We start from the raw sequence: 18,951 nt of genomic DNA, 5'->3' as shown, positions 1-18,951 counted from the left end.
CGGACACCTGCGCGAAGCACAGGGCGCCCTCCAGTGGGCGCCCCATGCTTCGGGCTGCAGGCTGCTGCCCGCAAGCCTTGCGAGCCCAGCAGCAACTCCCGCCAGGTGCGCAAGGCTTGCGGATAGCTCCCTGAAGCCTGGAGAGCGAGAGGGGTCGGTGCGCACCGACGCCTCTTGCTCTCCAGGCTTCAGCGAAAGCCTGCATTTGCCCCATAGGATGCACACACATTTCCCCTTCATTTTTGGAGGGGGAAAAGTGTGTCCTATAGGGCGAAAAATATGGTAATTAAGACTATGCTAGCTAGCTAGGAGACAACACAGCCCCCTCCCCAGAGAACAGGATCAGCCTACAGCAGGCACCCCCAAACTCAGCCCTCCAGATGTTTTGGGACTACAGTTCCCACCATCCCTGACCATTGGTCCTGTTAGCTAGGGATGATGGGAGTTGTAGTCCCAAAACATCTAGAGGGCTGAGTTTGGGGGTGCCTGGCCTACAGCACTTTATGGCCTGAAAAAAATGGGAATGGAGGAGAAATTTGAATCAGTTCACATTTAAAGGCAAATTTATCAGACTCACACTTCCTAAAACAACATGCAAACCAAAACACTGCCATCCTTGAAATCCACACTTATCCGAATTGTGTGATGCAGTTCTGCAACAAAAAATGCATGTATTGGGGAAAGTTTGTGTAAAAATGAACATATTAGTGAAAATAGCACATAGAAATGCATTATATTAGGGGAAATAGCTTTGCAAAAATGTATACGTAAGTCAAAGCTGCCTACAACAATTGTGTTTATTAGGAAAAATTCTCATTAAAATGTGGATGAATTTTCACGAGGGTTTTTAAAAAAGTAAAATAATTGTAAACTGATGTGGAAATTTGGAGAACTGAATTAGATACTGAGAAAATAGCCAAAATTGACAGATCCTTCCATCCATATTGAGGAGAAGGGTAAGACATTGCACCCATTCCTGATAAAGAAGCCAGCCAAACTGACAGCTGAATTCATACTTCAACACAAGTGGGATCAAATCTGGTCCAAAGCTCTGTTGAAAACAAATATCCTCTTCATCAAACTGTCCACTATGGCCCCAAGGTCACATTCCTGGTCAGTCACTGCTAGTTCAGATCCCATGAGTGTATATGCAAAATGAAAACATTTTGCTCCAACATGCATCCCTAATGGGATTGTAAGGCCACAGAAAAAATCCTGCCCCTCCAAAAATACAACTCCACAGCAAACTAAACATGACAAAATCATAGAAGCAGCAATATCACACAGCCAATAGGGTGAAAATGGCATCGCAAATATGCACAAGTCTGGCTGTTACTGAAGTCCTGAGCAATATGGAGAACTTGCAGTTAAAATTAAACCAGCACTTTCTGTAGAATCCAGAAAGAAACAGGAAGATGTGAATATTTGTGTGTGTTCCTCTTACTGCAGAACTCCCAGCTTTCCTGACCTCTGTAGCTGCTGACCATCCATCAGGGTTGCCATATTTCAAATAGTGAAAATCCAGACAGAAAGGTGGTTGAGCATTTTTGGCAAATTTGCCAAAAGAAAATAAGTTTTTGAGCTATTTTTAAGGGACATCACCACTGCTGACATGGGTTGCCAAATGTCCAGATTTTCCTGGACATTTTAGCAATTGCTGCCCAGGCAAGGAGTATTCTGGATATGTGCAGGAAATTCCGGACCTATTCCAACCCTACATCCATGCTACTCAAACTTTTCTTCCTTTCCCTCCTCTTCCGTTTTCTTACTTTCATGAACTGGCAGGACAATGGGGAGGAGGAATTGGATCCCGGTAAGGGGTTTAGCCGGGACTGGGACACACTGAGGCAAGCAGGGGATGGGGAAGTAAGTACTCACAGGGTGACGGAGGATGGGAAATGGATGGGGGTCAGTGCACAGGTACCAGAGCAGCAGGACCCATCACCAGAGCCAGAGGGACCCTTGTCTCCATGAACACAGTGGGCTCTGAGCTGTAGGGAGCAGCAGGAGGAGGGGCGCTCTAGGAGGCTGAGGCAGGCAAGGAGCCACAGCCCAGCTTCCTAGCTGGCCAGGTGGGGCTCACTAGCTCTGGGAGGAGGTGTGCGATTCCTCAGCTGGAGTGGGAACAGGTGAGGAATGCCTTGTCCAGCCCAGATGCTGCAATCAGCATTCAAGGTATAAAAGGGCAGCAGAGCGGAGGTGCTGTGTCTGCTCAACTGTCCATATTGGACGCTCCAGGATCTCTGTGGGGCTTTGGATATGTGGATTGATCCTGGACTGGAGACTTGACATACTGACTTGCTGCCAGGTAGGCCAGGGGCCAGTGGCGTAGCGTGGGGGGTGCAAGGGGGGGCCGGGCACACCGGGCGCAACATCTGGGGGTTAGGGTTAGGGGGCGCAAATCCATGGGTTGGGGGCGCAAATCCACGGGTTAGGGGGCACAAATTACTTGCCTTGCTCCAGGTGCTGACAACCCACGCTACGCCACTGCCAGGGGCTCAGGACACTTATCAACCCAGGCCCCCAATTTGTATCATATAATGAATGAATACCTACCCGATTGATTGGATATGTGGAAATCCCTGCTAGCTCCCTCACCCTTTTTCCTCTCCCCTCCCCAGCTCAGGCCCAACCCCAATCTCCTTCTCTTTCCTCCTCTCCATGGGCAACACTCAAGGCCACAGTAGACACAACAAACGATTGTGTGAATGGCATCTGAAAAATTAAATAACAGGTACAAGGGGAGGGTAATGGTTAAAGCCCCAATTTAGATTGGGGGCTCCTTCCACACCTGACATTTACAATAGAAGCAGCTATTGAATCAGTCAGGCTAATTTCTGTAGCTGGCCAGTTAAGTGCTCTCTGCAGCATCTCAAAGAGTAAGCTATGGGACACAGCGAAAACTCAGTGGTGATGCTGTCCAGGAAAGTGGTAGGCATTTTCCAACCCCACTCACCTGGCTGGATGTCCCTGTCAGCCTAGGAAGGAGGAAAAAACAGGCCAAGTGAGTTAAATTTTTGGTATATGAGTTTTGGCTGATGCTGGAAGCTGGATACACAGAGGCACACTTTGTTCTGTGCTGGACCCAAAGCTGGGGCTTCACATGTCCCTGGAAACCTATTGGGGAAGCAAGATCTATTGGCATGTTAATGCTGTGAGCTCCTTTATCCTACCCTCCAACATTTCTCTGGTGTAAATAGGGATGTCTCATCCCATAATGATAATTTTACTATATATGCCCCACACATCTTATTGGGTTGCCCCAGCACTCTGGACAGCTACCAACATATATAAAAACTTAAGAAAACATTTTTTAAAAAACCCTTCCCTATACAGGATTGCCTTCAGATGGCTCGGGGGTTAGAGTATTCCATACCCTCCAACATTTCTCCAATGAAAATAGGGACATCCTAAGGAAAAGTGAGACTTTTGGGGATAAAATCAGAAATCAGAATGGCTTCTCTAATTCAGGGATGTTCCTGGAAAACAGGGACATTTGGAAGTTCTGCCTCTATCCTGTGCACGGGGTGTGTGTGTGTGTGTGTGTGTGTGTGTGTGTGTGTGTAAATAAAACAATATACCGTAGACACCACAGTCTCCACTGACCTTCAATCCAAGGAAACAAAACCCTGAAGTGCTGTAACCCCTGGAGTCTTCAGCTGCTCAGAGTTGGTGGCAGACTTTGGGCTCTCAAATTTCAGTGGCATGTTGTGCAACACTAAAATTCAGTGCTCCCCCCACCTTTCATGCTCCATTCTACAGCATTGTTGTGGTGCCCCCTGCAGCGTGGCCCCAGTGCGGCTAGACCAGTCATGCTACCCTAAAACAGCTTTTGCCAGAGGCTGGGGATTTTGCAGAAACATGCTATTCTTTTCTGCAACAAAATGGTTGTTATGCCCAGGTAAATGTGCTGAGCATCAGGGCAGCAGAAGCTGACATCCTTTTGTGAAAAGGCGATAGTATTTCTTTGGAGCTGATCGAGGAGATGGAGTGGCTGTCCTGTGAGGAAAGGTTGCAAGCGTATGTGACTTTTTAGTTTAGAGGAAAGGTGAGGAAGAGGTAATGTAATAGACGTTTATAAAACTATGCATGGCATGGAGAAACTGGGTAGAGGAAGGCTTTCCTCCCTTTCTCACAACTCATGAACATCCAGAGAAGCAGAATGTTGGAATATACAGGACAGAAAAAAGAAAGGACTTCTTCATACAGCACATAAACTACAGAATTCACTCCCATGGAAAGCAGTGATGGCCACAAACTAAGATGGCTTTAAAAGAGGATTGGGCAAATTAATGGAGGAGAGGGCTAGTCATTATGGCATAGATTGCTGGAAACCACAGGAGAGAGGGCTCTTGTACTCAGGCCCTGCTTGTGACTGGCAGGTGAGAGCAGGATGCTGAACAAGATGGGCCACTGGCCTCATCCAGTAGGCTCTTATGCATTTATTTCACAACACTTTCTCTCTTTGCAACTCTATAACCTTCCCGGAGGCATAGAAATAGTCCAAGCTTCACATCTGAAACCAGCAGAGACAACTTTGGTCTCCGGCCTTCCTTCTGCACATGGTTGCTTTCCTTCGCCTGCCCAAAATCCACTGTTTTGGAGACATCGCAGAGGCAGGATCTGCAGCAGTGGCAGCCGCCTCTGTCCTCTTAGTGCTAAAGTCGGGCATTCCTCGGCCTGCTGCTCTGGGAACCGAGAAACGTTCATGAAAGTTCTTTACCACACAGATTTTGCTCTTTTTAAATGCTGCGCCAGCGAGAGCTTAAGAGTGCTGATCACCCGTTAAAGCTACAATCTCATCTCGAGGGAAAATCCGATCACTTAATCGTTTGGCTGGCTCCTTCCGCCACCCCCACCCCCCGCCTGCAATCTTCCATCTCCTCAATTTGGCACAAATCTCTTTCCTTGTTTTTTTTTCCCTTCATTCCAATTATATATATAAAAAAACCCTTTTGTTTTCACAAGCACTGCCAGAGGAATTAGCTGTGGTGTCCCTGAGATATCCTATTTATCACTGTGTAGGCGCAGCCACTGGAGCGGACAAGTGACCCCAGGGGAGGTTTTAACATGTGGGAAGCTGTGCATAGGGTGTGACCAGGGGAAAGGGCCATAGCTCAGTGGTAGAGCATCTGCTTTGAATGCAGAATGCAGGTCTCAGTCCCCAGTGACCTATCCAGGTACGGTGGGGAGAAACCCAGGTCTTACCCCTAGAGTGCTGCTGCCAGTCAGTGTGGCCAGTATTGAAGTAGAGGGGCCAATGGGCAGACTCAGTATAAGGCAGCTGAATTGTCTGGGAGAGGCAGAGTACACAGTCAGTCCCAGGTTCAATCTCCAGCATAGAACCCTTGCCTGAAAGCCTGGAAAGGAACTGCCAGTCAGTATAGAGAAAATACCAAGCTAGCTGGACCAGTCATCTGACTTGGTGTGAGGCAGCTCCCTATGTTCCTATGAACACCCAATACAGCCAAATGAAATGTAGACCTTCCACATGTCCCTATTTTCCAGGGACATCCCTGATTTAGAGAAGACATCCTGGTTTCTGATTTCATCCTGGAATGTCCCACTTTTCCTTAAAGGTAAAGGTAAAGGGACCCCTGACCATTAGGTCCAGTCACGGACAACTCTGGAGTTGCGGCACACATCTCGCTTTACTGGCCAAGGGAGTACAGCTTCTGGGTCATGTGGCCAGCATGACTGAGCCGCTTCTGGTGAACAAGAGCAGTGCATGGAAACACCGTTTACCTTCCCGCCGGAGCAGTACCTATTTAACTACTTGCACTTTGACATGCTTTCGAACTGCTAGGTGGGCAGGAGGTGGGACCGAACAATGGGAGCTCACCCCATCACAGGGATTCAAACCGCCGACCTTCTGATTGGCAAGCCCTAGGCTCTGTGGTTTAGACCACAGCGCCACCCGCGTCCCTCACCTTTCCTTAGGATGTCCCTATTTTTATTGGAGAAATGTTGGAGCGTATGGAAATGTTTACTAGACTCCCAGAACAAGGGCCACCCAGTGCAACCCTCTGCAATGCAGGAACAGAACCCCCTGCGGTACAGATTTCCTATTGAAGTTTCTGAATTTGAAACAACCTTGCAGGGTTGTTCTGAGGCGGTTGAAGCAGGGAGGGGAGAACCATGCATGCCATGTTGCACCCCCTGGAGGAAAGGCCGAGTAGAAAAGTTAAACAAACAAACAAAAATGAATTCGCATACATAGGGTTGCAGGCTTAGAGTTTAGCAACAAAGTTTACATATGCTTTCTAGCAGTTTAGCTAATTGCAACACACCTCAAAGAATTATCGGTAGGTGTGAGGTGACTGAGAATTCTTCCTAAGAGATCTCTTCCACTCTTTCCCCTCACAAGATACAGTTCCCAGGCTTCCCTGGGGAGAGAGAATGACTGCTGGAGCTATTTAAATCTGTGGCACACATAAACTAGGGAAGAAAGGATGCAAACAGAGGAAAGAGCAGCTAGTGCCTGGGAAGCAGGTGGGGGGGGGGAGCAGGGAGAAGGAATGATTATTAGAGGTCCCTCCCAATTTCACCCAGAGGCAACATTGATTCTGGATTTGGAGGGTCCTGTTGAGGCAAAACAGCTGCAGGATTTAGAGTGGAGTGAAATGAATGTCAGTAAGATTAGGAAAATCTTTTTCAAGCCAGCCGGCCTTTCGTCATTTTATTGTCACTGGATTTGGAACAAAGTTGACATTGCAAGGTGAATTTGGAGGAGGTTCACAGGAAGGGTTAAAAGGCAGGCCTTTTCTTAGAGATGACCTTGGCCAGCCTGATCTGAGATGCTGCTGGACAAAAGGGGGCAGATAGATCAGAAACATCCCCAATCGCTCTCTCTGGTGCAACACCAAGTGCAGACCTCTAAGCCCTTCCTAAGGTAAAGAGGTTTTATGGTCAAGGAGATGGTGCTTTTATGGACAATAGCAACCCGTTCCCAGTCTAGTTTGATGTACCAAGTACCCAGGTAGGCACTGCTGGGTAAGGTGAGGACCAGCCAGCTCACTCACCTATCTCTCCTAGAAATGCACATGAAAATGCACATAGTACTGTAGTGAAAATAACATACCAAAATGCCTTATACTAGGGAAGGCAGCTTGCCAAAAATGTATATATCAGGCAGAAAATGAATTCCAAAACGTGTTTATTAGGCGGAATTCACACTAAGAAGCTGACAAAGTTCCATGGGGATTTTTTTAAAAAACCGTTGCAAATCACTTCAGAAATGTGGAAAACTGAATTTAAGATTGGGAAAATGAGAAACGGAGAGAAAACAAAATGGACAGTGCCACCCGTACTCTAGGGATGGGTGTTAATTCCCCTGTGGTGATCTCAAAGAACGCTTTGCCTGATGAAACTGTGGGTTTAAAGGAGAGATTTGAAGGGAAAGGAAGACCTGAGGTGTTCAGGGAGGGAGTTCTGTGCAGGGCAGCCAGAGAGAATGGGCAGAGTTGCATCAGAAAGCAGTGAGGCCTCCGAGCAGTGATGGTGGTAGCATTATTTGTTTGTTTGTTTGTTATTTGAATTTATATACCCCCCCTATACCTGGAGGTCTCTGTGTTGGAGTAGCAAATGCCACAAGCAGGTTTTCCTGTCTGAAAAATGGATTGAGTACAGCACAGCCACTGAGGGATGGCACCCAGGTGACCTCCCACAGTAACAGTATCCCAAGTTTTCTGCTGAGTGGAGACACTTGCTTCCTTTTAGCGGAGCTTAAAAAATCCTGCCCTTGCGTGCGTCAGAACGTCCCCTTGATCTCAGCCGAGAAGCGGAGACACCTCCGTCCCCGTACAACTGAAACATCATTCCACTTGGCAACACCTTCCGTCATCTTGCTTCCGCCAAACTCGTCCTTTCGATAGGATATAATTTCACATGGCAAGGGAGGCACGTTCAGCAAGGGGTGCTCTAGGAGACAGCCTGCCGCTTGGGCATCTTAGCAGAGGGCCCTTGATTTATCGTTTGGAGCTGTGACATCCACAGGGCTGCCCATTCCCACGGTGGGCTTGGTCCGTCTTCCCTCAGAGGTTGTCGCTCCTGAGTCCAGACTATTTTTAGCAGCCTCTGCTTCCTGGCAATATAAATACACCCGGCATCACTTTACCTTTGTGCTGGTTCCCAAATTTACCTCTCCCCCCCCCCTCTCATGGGCAAAGGAAAAACATAAACATGAACAAAATGGAATTTCTTTATTGCCTTTGGCTGTCAGCTGACCAGGGGAAAAGGATTATTTTATTTTAGCCAGGACCAGAATTGTAAGCAGCAAGACTGTACACTCATCTTCCCCATCCTCTGACTTTTGCTTTGTTTCTAGACATCCACCTTATTTGACAAAATACTCCAAAGTTTCTTGAGTAACCTTAGCAGTCATGGAGTAAGAGGAGAGGTCCTCTTGTGGATCAGTAACTGGTTAAGTAACAGGAAGCATTAGTTAGGAACAGTGAATAATTTTCACGATGGAGGGAGGTAGAAAGTAGAATCCCACAAGGATAGTTACTGGGACTTAAGATTTTAGACTTATTCATAAGCAAGTTAGGGAGGGGCAGTGAGGTGGCCAAGTTTGCAGATGACACTAAGTTGTTAAGGATTATTATATTTTTTTTTAAAAAAAACAACAACCCCAAGGATTCTGAAGATCTCCAGAAGGGACCTTTCCAACCTGAGGGAATGGGCCATAAGATGGCAAACACAATTCTACATAAACAACTATATAGAGTGATAAACATGAGGGCAAAATAATATTTATTCCACATGTATACTTGTGGGGTCTGAACTGGCGGTGACTGACCAGGAAGGAGACCTTGGGGTTTTTAGTGGATAGCTTGATCAACCCAATTTTTGACAGTTGTGAGGGGGGTGGGGGTGGGAAGGCAAATTCTATGCTGTAGATAGTATGGAAAGGAACTGAAAATAAAAGTACCAATCTCGTAATAATACAAATATGCAGTGTGAATCTTGTGTACAGTTCTGGTTGCCCTTACCTCAAAAAGGATATTCTAGAGTTGGAAAAGGCGAACCAAAATGATCCAGGGGGTGGAGCAACTCCTGTCTGAGGAAAGGTTGAAGGGCTTGGGCCTTTTTAGTTTAGAGAAAAGGAGAGTAAAACATGCCAGAAGTTTATTAAACGATGCATGGCATGGAGAAAGTGGATAGAGAGCAGTTTTCTCCCTCATAACTCCAGAATTTGGGAACATCCAATGAAGCTGAATGAGGATTCAAGACAGACAGAAGGGTAAAATCTTCCACCCATTCAGATTGAATGAAGATACAGCTGTCCCCTGCATGTTTATCTGACAGAGCTCAGACATATAACTATGTACTGTAATGTTTAACCAGCCATCTTTAAAGTGGGCAATTCAACGCTACTGTCTCCAGATGAATAAAAAAATTAAAATGAGTCCTGTGCCCTCTAGTGACCAGAAGAGGGATAAAATTTGTACATTCTGGGGTCGACCAGCTGCTACAATTGCAAAACACAAAAGGTGCAAAAGACAGAGGCCTCCACTTTCATCTTTTCAGTTCTCAAGCAGGTCTTGCCAGTATAGCAATGCCCCTGGGAGATCTCAGAAACGAGAGTGGGGTAGAACTTGAGACTGACAGAACAGAAGTCTTTAACTACACATTAAGGGTGCAAACTTAAATTTTAAAGAGACAAAAGGTGCTCCCTAACCAATCAGGTTATGTATGTTATTGTTAAAGCTTTTTTAGGTTCAAAGGACTTCTGAAAGTTGCAGATAGCACTTCAGACATTGTCTTAGAGCCAGGCATTCTCCCATCACTCTCCTAAGTTGATGCTGTGATGTGCATGTGTTTTGAAGCACCTTCAAAGCACCTCAATTTAGTCCACAGCAAACTTAAAGGTAAAGGTAAAGGTACCCCTGCCCGAACGGGCCAGTCTTGACAGACTCTGGGGTTTGTGCGCCCATCTCACATCTATTGGCCGAGGGCCAGCGCTGTCCGGGGACACTTCCGGGTCACGTGGCCAGCGTGACAACGCTGCTCTGGCGAGCCAGAGCCGCACACGGAACGCCGTTTACCTTCCCGCTGGTAAGCGGTACCTATTTATCTACTTGCCCCCGGGGGTGCTTTCGAACTGCTAGGTGGGCAGGCGCTGGGACTGAGCAGCGGGAGCGCACCCCGCCGCGGGGATTCGAACCGCCGACCTTTCGATCGGCAAGCCCTAGGCGTTGAGGCTTTAGCCCACAGCGCCACCCGCGTCCCGATATGTCCACAGCAAACTTAGGGAGGTTTAATTTAGAAGACCTTATTTTATTAGATGGCATAAGACATGGATGGCTCAGGGGCTGAATGAAGCCCCCCAGGTCTCTCCGTCTGGCCTTTGGGGAATTTCACCAGTCATCAGCTGTGCTTCACACTCTTCCGGGTGTAATGGGACTTTGTATTCCATTCTTGATCACCTGGGCAGTGTGTGAGAGTGTGTAGAAACTAGCCAAGTGGTACAAAGGCAACATTTTCATTCATTACTCTGCCTGGTTTTGCCTCAGGCCCTGCCCGTCACTGGTATCCCCCCCAAAAAAAAAAGATTGCCCAGAGGGGAATTTGGCCCTTGTTGTACAGTTCCCCACATTTGGCTTCAAACTTTATTCACTGGATGGAAGACATATTGGTCATGGAATGATTGGCAGTGGTGTCCAAACTTTTTTCAAAGAGGGCCAGATTTGAAGTGGTTGAGCTTTTTTTAGGATTGAAGTTGTTAAGCTTTTTTGATTATTTTTTTAAGGATTCACCCGGATTAGGCCCCCAAAATGGACTTTGGACATGCCTGGATTAAAGGAAATGTATCCTGCCCAATTGCATGTTGTTAGGTCTGAGGGTGCATTTTCCTTTTTTGGGAGAAGCAGCGAGAGCTAAATTTACAGCACCTGCAGCAACATGTCCCAGACTGTGTGGTGTGTGAGTGTGCCAGGGGTAAAACTGCTACAGTATGCTGAGAAAGCAAGCAATTAAATAATGACTGACTCCTGTAAATCCAGCATATGCACCCACTGGAGAGGCTGCCTGCTGTGTCTCTGCTTGATTTGTTGCTCTGGTCCTGCTTCCATCAATTCAGCTTGCTTGGCAGGGATGGGAAGCTTAACGTTGCGTTCCTGCCCAGGTCACTCTTCCTTCCAATTAGGAAGCAACCATCGTTCTCACTGGAGCACAAAGACAGGGACTCCACTGAAGCGGGGTGAGTGGGTTATTTTAAATCTTTACACAGGCCAGCACATAACCTTTTTTTAGGCGTAAGAGCCAACTGAGCTCCCAAAGACTGGGACACCCAATCGTAATGAGCACGCAGGTCAGAAAGGTGCTCCTTCAGATAACTGTAGGATTTCTGATGGTATTTTCACTGCTTCTTCTATGTCTTGAATTTTATTGTATTACACTTTGGAATTCATAGAATTGTAAGTGGCATTGGTTAGACATGCCATGGACCACCTGAAAGAATCCCTCAGGCCACTGGTGGTTCGCAGAGCACAGTTTGAGAACACTTGCTGCAGGGTAGCTTAGCTGCTGCATTTTACACTCCAGACCAGCTGTAAGGGCAGCCTCCCGAAGAAAACATTACAGTAGTCCAATCTTCAGATCCAGAGCATCAGCATCTTAGCCATACTAGATTTAGCAGAGGAAATCTTCCCTTTCACTCTACAAATATCCAGGGATTTGGAAAGTGTGAATTTAAAGACCGTAACAAATTAATTCTTTGGGCAGCTTTCAAGACTATTCAAGTGCACAAACTGACCACTAAGCAGACATTTTCTCTCTTTCTGGAACTGGCTCCCTCTGGACTAGCCAGATGCCCACAAAGGCAATGTTAATCGTGAAAGACTTTGCTTTCTTGACTTGTCCCCCCCCCCAACTGGAGACTGTGAGGGGGAAACCGCCACTGTCATCTTAACTTTGGAGTAGCACCATCTCAGAGATGCTTTGAGGTGTGGTTTCAATTTTGAAATGAAAAGTGAAGGTTTTCACACCTAGGCCATGCAGAGGGGGGAGACATTTCATCCAGAATGTTACAACCAAGGAAGATCTAAGTTCAGCTCTCTGCTAAACCGTAATCCCAGCTGTGTGATCATGGCACAATCACCAACACCCAGCCTAAACCAGCCTTCCCTGCTGCTCTCTCAGTGTTTTGAACTATAACTCCCATGCCCGACATTGGCAATGCTGGCAATCATAATCCAGAACATCTGGAGGGCAGTAAGTTGGGGAGTGATGACCCAACCAATTCCAGAATGAAGTCTCAGTTTCTCCCGGGAGGAAAGCCTGGATACAAATGTGTTAATAGCCACAAACAATGTCTGCCTGTGGTGACAAAACCAACTCCAGCCTACTTCGCATTCTTGAGAAATGCCATCAAGTCTACCAATTTTGAATTCCTTTCCTAATAATACTGAACTTGGGTGCTGAATTGTACCAGTCAGGTAGGTAATCTCAGCATTCTTGGGGGAAGGGGAACCATGAAGTTTGTGGGGAAGAGGAACACTATGGCAGATATCAGCCTTTCTTTTAAGGGCAAGGCCAAGCCTTCCAGTGTTGTAGGACAGGGCAGCAACCTTGCCTCAAGCAGTGGATTCTAGGGCAGCCTTGAAATTCAGTAGATTTGTCACTTTAACACCACAGGGGAAGATGCCAGTTATATCTTCTGCCACTGGGCCAAAGTTGGACCATCCAGTGGGGGCTGTTGGGCTGCTGATTTGAGAGAAGACACACGGCTCTTGAACTATCATAGAAAACAAGTTTATTGCATTTCATGCAGCTTTATTTTACACATGCATTGACTGAGACTTCATACAGTTAACCAATAACTCATTATCTGTGCATCCAAACCGAAAGTATTTCAAAAAATAGTTCAAGGCCAATATTAAAGCCTATGGGGCAGCTTTCCCCAACGTGATTCCCCACCCGCAATGCCCTATCAGCCCCAGCCAGTTGTAGTCCAGAACGTCTGGAGGGTGCCACACGTTGGGGAAAGCTGCCTTCAAAAACAGGTTTAATACAGAATTGCTGGGGCTGGTTTACTCCCCTCCCTGCCCCCTCCCTCAGAAGCTGAAGTTAACAATACTTAGATTTGGGACATTAAAAAAAAGAAAAACCTTTCACACACATACACCTACACGCAGGCTCGCACACTTCCTGACTGAAATATGAAGATGGGGATATGTCCACCTTATGCAGCCAACACAGGGTTGTTGCAGGATGAAAGTCCTGGAAGATGAAGTTTACTGGACAGGGAAGTGGGAGGGACAAGGATGCTGCACCAATGAAGAAACAGGGAAACAGATACACTGCTTTTGACAGAGCCCTATAAAAAATTATCAGTTATATACAAAGCAGAATTGCTGAGCAATGTAGAATTTGCCATTTTCTTTTAAAAAAAGAAAAATATTGCAACATTTTCAGTTTGTGGGGTTTCCTTGTCTGCCACCAGATTGAAGCAGTTCATAGAATACAACGTAGATTGCTGCCCTTGGCAGGTTTATATCAAATGCAGATATACATTGAGGAAGGGATGGAGGAGAAGAGCTGGTTGGCAGTACAGCAATCAAGATGGTGTATCTTCCATAACATCCCACAGCCCTCTGGCTGGACCAACTCAGTCTCCTGTAACTTGTGGGGCCTGTCCATCTGTTGTCTGATTGGTGGACTGGATGAACATGGGCTGGGTGATGTCCTGGCCGGCAGGCATGGTCACTTGCTGGATCTGGTAGAGCTGTTGGAAGAGAACAAGCAAGGAGACCCACTGAGGTTCCCTCTTCAATGGATACATTCAAATACAGAATCGCAGCATCTTGGAACAACCGTTACATAGGCAAAAGTGAGACCCACTATGCCAGGTCAAGCAGTTTAAACACACTATTGTGTGCAGCGTACCCCACACCATCCATGGTCATGTATGATACTCAAGGAGTCCCTACGTCACTGAAAATGAAGAATTAACACCGCCATTCACATCCCTAACAACATCATTGCTCATTCCAAAGGCCCATCTAGTCCACCATCCTGCTCTCACAGTGGCCATCTAGTTGCCCCTTATGCGGAACCTGCCAGCAGGACCCGACCGCAACAGCCCTCTTCCCACTTGTGATTCTCAGCAATTGGTACTGAGAAATATTGCCTTTCCAGTTTCCCTGTCTCCTACTGTAAGTTTGAAATAATCAAATGGAGACACAGACTTAACCATGCAGAAGCCATGAACTTCCCAAGCTTTTCATTTCCTTAATGAAAATAAGAGACAGGAAGATGGCCAAATAGGAGCTAGATCAAGCTAGACCTACATCAAGGTGTTACTGTATAATGTAAGAGCCCTACTGGATCAGCCCAATGACCCATCTAGTCTAGCATCCTGTTCTCAGTGGACAACGATATGCTTATAAGAAGCCCACAAGCAGGACCTGAGCACATCAGCATACTCCCCACTTCTGATTCCAAGCAACTAGCATTCAGAGGCATGCTGCCTCCAGCTGGTGGAGGGAGAACATAGTAGCATCATGGCTAGTAGCCACTGTCTGATCCTCTTTTAATCCAACTCAACGGCTGTCACCATGGGTTCTGAAGCTCATACCTGTCCGTCTGTAAACTGGCCGAATTGCTGCTGTCCCTGCTGAACCTCCGTCTGTGCAATCTACAAAATAGATGATTGATTTATTGACATTTGCAGCTCCACCATGTAAAAACAAAAAAGGAGGTCAGAGCCCACTTGCCTTAACTGCACCCCCACACAGAGAGACCATTTTAATTTTAAAGACATGCTTGTCCCACCAGGCGGCTCTTCTCTTCGGCTGGCATCAGAGCCCTTTGGTTCACAAATCCACCTCCTTGCCCCCATTTAATAGAACAAGGCAAAAAGAAAGGAATAGAAATGTTCTGTGGAAGTATCTTCAACATACAAAAACACAGCAATTTGCAAAACAAATTTTCTTCATCAGAGAGATTAGAGAGAATAAAACCACATACGCCTGAAGGAAGGGTGAGGACAAAAGGATGACTGAGGCTGCTTTGTTATGTATGCTAGATTTTCAGATTATTTTGCTTGTGTGGCTTATTTGACCAAAAAATGCCATGGTGCCTATTGAGATTGGATGGATGGATGTATTTCACAGGAGGAAGTGGTAGAGACACCTGGGGGGTGGAAGTGATATTGAAAGCCTCAAGACAAGCCTTTGCTATAGGCCAGGCATAGGCAAACTCGGCCCTCCAGATGTTTTGGGACGACAACTCCCATGATCCCTAGCTAGCAGGACCAGTGGTCAGGGATGATGGGAATCGTAGTCCCAAAACATCTGGCGGGCTGAGTTTGCCTATGCCTGCTATAGGCCATTCACATAGCCAGCTGAGAGAAGGAAGCTGTGTGCATGGAGTAGGAGGGGAAAGGCACATGTTTTTTTTAAAAAACTGAGTGTGTTGCTAGGCTGTACATAAAGATGCATCCCAGACCTGAAAGAGAAGGAATGCTGTTATATAGGACGTAAAAGTAAAGGATGCTTTTAACGAATGTATTAACAGTGACTAAAAATGGTTCTTGCAAAGCACTGGAAATCAGATATGGTGACTGAACAGAAATAATGGCTGTGTTAAATCTGGCAGGTGGCCAGAACAGAAAAGCTGACCTATACAAGAAAGGTGGGAGTGGGAAGAAAAGGGAAGGAATAGCATTTAGCTGAATTTGCCAAACACTGGAGGAGGCCTGTGCCAAACAACAGCCAGGTTTTTGTATTCCAGGATGTGTTCCAGGACAGGTTGTATCCAGGACAGGTTTTGTATCTTGTAGTTTTCTCTGGTGCATGACAGGTATTTCCTGAAAGTGCACGTTAACTGTAATTTGTTTTCTGGGAGTTGTCTTTTGATGGAAATTCTGATGATCAAGCCTCAGGACCTTGCTTGAAAAATGAAGGGGTGGGGTATTATGGAGTAGGTCCAAAACAGGTTTCTGTACTTTTTAACATGGAAAAAGGCAGGCAGCAGAAAAAAGACCAAGGAAGCTACTGCCACTCCCTTGCCTTAGTGACCAAGTTCAGGAAAATCCACTTGTTTTCAACAGACTAGGTACATTTTAACAGCTATTAACAAGCCACTGGACCTCAGTTTATACCTGTTGTGTGTTGGCTGCAAGTGTCTGGATTTGGCCCTGGACCACCTGGGCACCAGAAACGGGCTGAGTTAAGCGGATATACTGCAGCTGACCGGCATTGAGATGTACCTAGAAACAGTAGGAGATGGCATATAGTTGGTAACCTGAAACATGCAGGCTTTACACCCTTGTTTCCGAAAGAGACAGAGATATTACACAGGGAGGGCTAAATAAAGCCAGGGCTGAAACGTGACCACATGTCCCCCTTTTACATTATCCCCCTTGACAGCAAAACAATAGGAGCGTGAAAGGAATCAGGCAGAAATATAGGTATCAACATGCTGCTCTTCAGTGAAGTTTTATCAAATGTTAAAGGGGAGCATGCAACCTAGCATTTCTGATTGTGCTATAAGCTACCATGTTATGTTCTGAATTATTACTATTACCTATGTCAGTAATTGTACACAAAAAAGTCTCAAAGCAACTTAACAATACAAAATACAAAAACAAAGAAAAATTAAGAGCCTTTTTTAAAAAAATCAATGTACAACACAATAAGGAGGTTAAGTCTTATCCCACTCCCCTAAAAGATGAGCACCTCAATATAGGCTACTTGACTACCAAAGGTCTGGGCAAACGGAAATATTAGCCTTGCACCTACAAACTGGCTGTCACGGGGCCAGTTGTGTTTCTCTGGGGACAGCATTCCAAATAGTCAACTTTCTGTCCTTTAACATTAGACACGTGTACTATACGTGGAACAACCCCCCCTTTTTTTTAGGAGCAGGTGGGAGAAGATCTTCAGACAGAGAAAGTGTTTTAATACCTGTCACTGATGCCCAAACTATTTGGAGCAGAAACTAAGAAGCTTGCAGTTTGCCCCCTTGCTGATTTCTGCAGCATGCAGAAGATTGCAGTTTGCCCCCTTGCTGATTTCTCCAGCATGCAATATTTTTCGCTAAAGGTCATCACCCTGTTACAGGCAAAGTATAGCCCCCTCTATGCATTTGTCTTTCAGCAACAAAATTTGCCTTCAGGGGAAAACTATGTTTGCCACGAAAAGCCCCTAGTTAGATTTTAACTATAAGAGCTAACTCTGAAATGGACAAGGCAGACTTTCAGGGGTTTAACTATTATCCTACTGCTCACAACCAGAAAGCTTTTGTCACAGAGTTAAAGTTAAATCCCATTGCCTCAAGCTGTTTTGAGGTGCACCTTTTCCTAAGATGGGCTGGGTATAGTTTGCAAACACTTGTGCAGCACTCACACAAAGACTCTACTTGAACAGTTTATTATTTGAAAGCATTCATATATCTTTTCATGTGGTTTTAAGGACTGTAGCCCATCCTGGTTGTACAAAGCAGGCAAATGAAGATTTCAGAGCTGAATGCAGCTTTGGTAACAAAAGTTGCAAGACAATGTGATCTTTGACTTAAGAGCACTATATATATATATTGTCAAAGTGTGCTGTGCAGAACATACAAATGACAGCCAGTCCTACCCATAGGGCTTGCAGCCTATGCAACAATGAACAAGATATGTGCAAGATGGATGTTTGAATATGTGTGAGAGACAAGGAGTTGACTTGGTGGAAAGAAGGGAAGGCTGTCAGAGGCATAAGGCATGCTCAAAAATTTAATGAATTCAGGTCCCCCCCCCCAAAAAAAAAAAATTACTCTCAGAGCCTCACAACCCTCTGGCAGCCAAGCACGCAGTATCCTCTCACTTATCTACACGAATGTATGCAATTAGCTGCTGTATATAAGGATCTGTTGACTGAGATATGACGCCAACAGTGACATCAGAAGAGCACGACCATGGCTCATCCAAGTCTTCCTCTTTAACCCATTCCACCAAGTGAAAAAGCAGGAAGGGAATGAGCTCACTGGAGCCAGGAGCTCCCACCTGTACCTCACCCATCTCTGTATCTTTCATGGTAAGCACAGCTGCTCTGGTGGCAAAAAGTCTCTGGCTCTGCCTGCTGGAGGATCCTCTCTCGCTCCCTGAAACTTTGGACCCTTCCTCCCAGTATTATGCAGTTTTAGAGCCACTGGCGTAAGTCAGCAATATAGGAAGAAATGGAGGCAGAAGAAGTTTAGAAGAGGAGCATGAATAAGAAAAAGGAGGACATTTAGGCATAAGGTAGACTATGCAATGAACAGAAGGACCTTGAAGCTCACAGAGAAGAGAAACAGTATGGATTTGAGAGCAAGTGAGAGTCAAGTGTCCAAAAAGCACTCCAATATGTGCTGGTGGCAAGGATGACCCCCCCCCCCCGAATGCTCCCACACATCAAAGAATGCTGTGCAAATGGAAAGCTATCATGTCAGTGTGTCAGGCTCTATCCTAATCTTCTTCCTGATTAGTTAGCTTTTACAGAAAATTGTGGTTTATGACAAAAGAGTTATAATTCTTTCAGTGATTATTTGCAACATGCAAACACTTAGCTGGATTACAGAAGTGTTCAGACTTGAGAGCACTGCACCACATATGCTTTTTCTGAACTTCTGAAATGATGGCAGGAAGGAGGGGCACAGATGGTTTGCAAGTGTGTGTGGGTTGGTGGGTATTTGAAAGTGCAGCACAGCAGAAGGCAGAAGTGGGAGAAACACACAGAAGGGAGCTACTGGGTTCTTTATTGTAGCACAATGTTCTTTAACCTTGGGGCCCCAGATTTTGTTGGACTACAACTCCCATAATCTCTGAGCAATGGCTAAGTTGGCTGAGGAGCTGCAGTCCAACAGCTTCTGGAAACCCAAAGTTGAAGACTGAAACCCACTCAAAGCAGAGAGAAGCAAACAGAAGTCCCTAAAGCAGAAGCACAGTGCCATTTTTGCATTCTGAGTTGTCTTAAAAGCAGATCA

At 46.0% G+C, this 18,951-nt stretch overlaps 1 protein-coding gene across 3 annotated transcripts in view; it reads right to left on the bottom strand.

Moving 5' to 3' along the window:
* Nucleotides 1-12,740: 12,740 nt before the first annotated feature.
* The window catches only part of NFYC (nuclear transcription factor Y subunit gamma), a 54,153-nt gene continuing 47,942 nt past the window's right edge, over nucleotides 12,741-18,951 (bottom strand). For all 3 annotated transcript variants that reach the window (XM_082233218.1, XM_082233217.1, XM_082233219.1), the window contains 3 exons: nucleotides 16,109-16,216; nucleotides 14,582-14,641; nucleotides 12,741-13,729 (listed from right to left, as the gene is read on the bottom strand). In XM_082233218.1, coding sequence (XP_082089344.1) covers nucleotides 13,613-13,729; nucleotides 14,582-14,641; nucleotides 16,109-16,216 — 285 coding nt within the window. In that variant the 3' untranslated portion in view covers nucleotides 12,741-13,612. The remainder of the gene's footprint in view (nucleotides 13,730-14,581; nucleotides 14,642-16,108; nucleotides 16,217-18,951) is intronic.

The sequence above is a fragment of the Podarcis vaucheri genome (assembly GCF_965113315.1).
Source record: "Podarcis vaucheri genome assembly, chromosome: 7".
Lineage (NCBI taxonomy): Eukaryota > Metazoa > Chordata > Lepidosauria > Squamata > Lacertidae > Podarcis > Podarcis vaucheri.
This window is presented reverse-complemented; position numbering and strand designations above follow the sequence as displayed.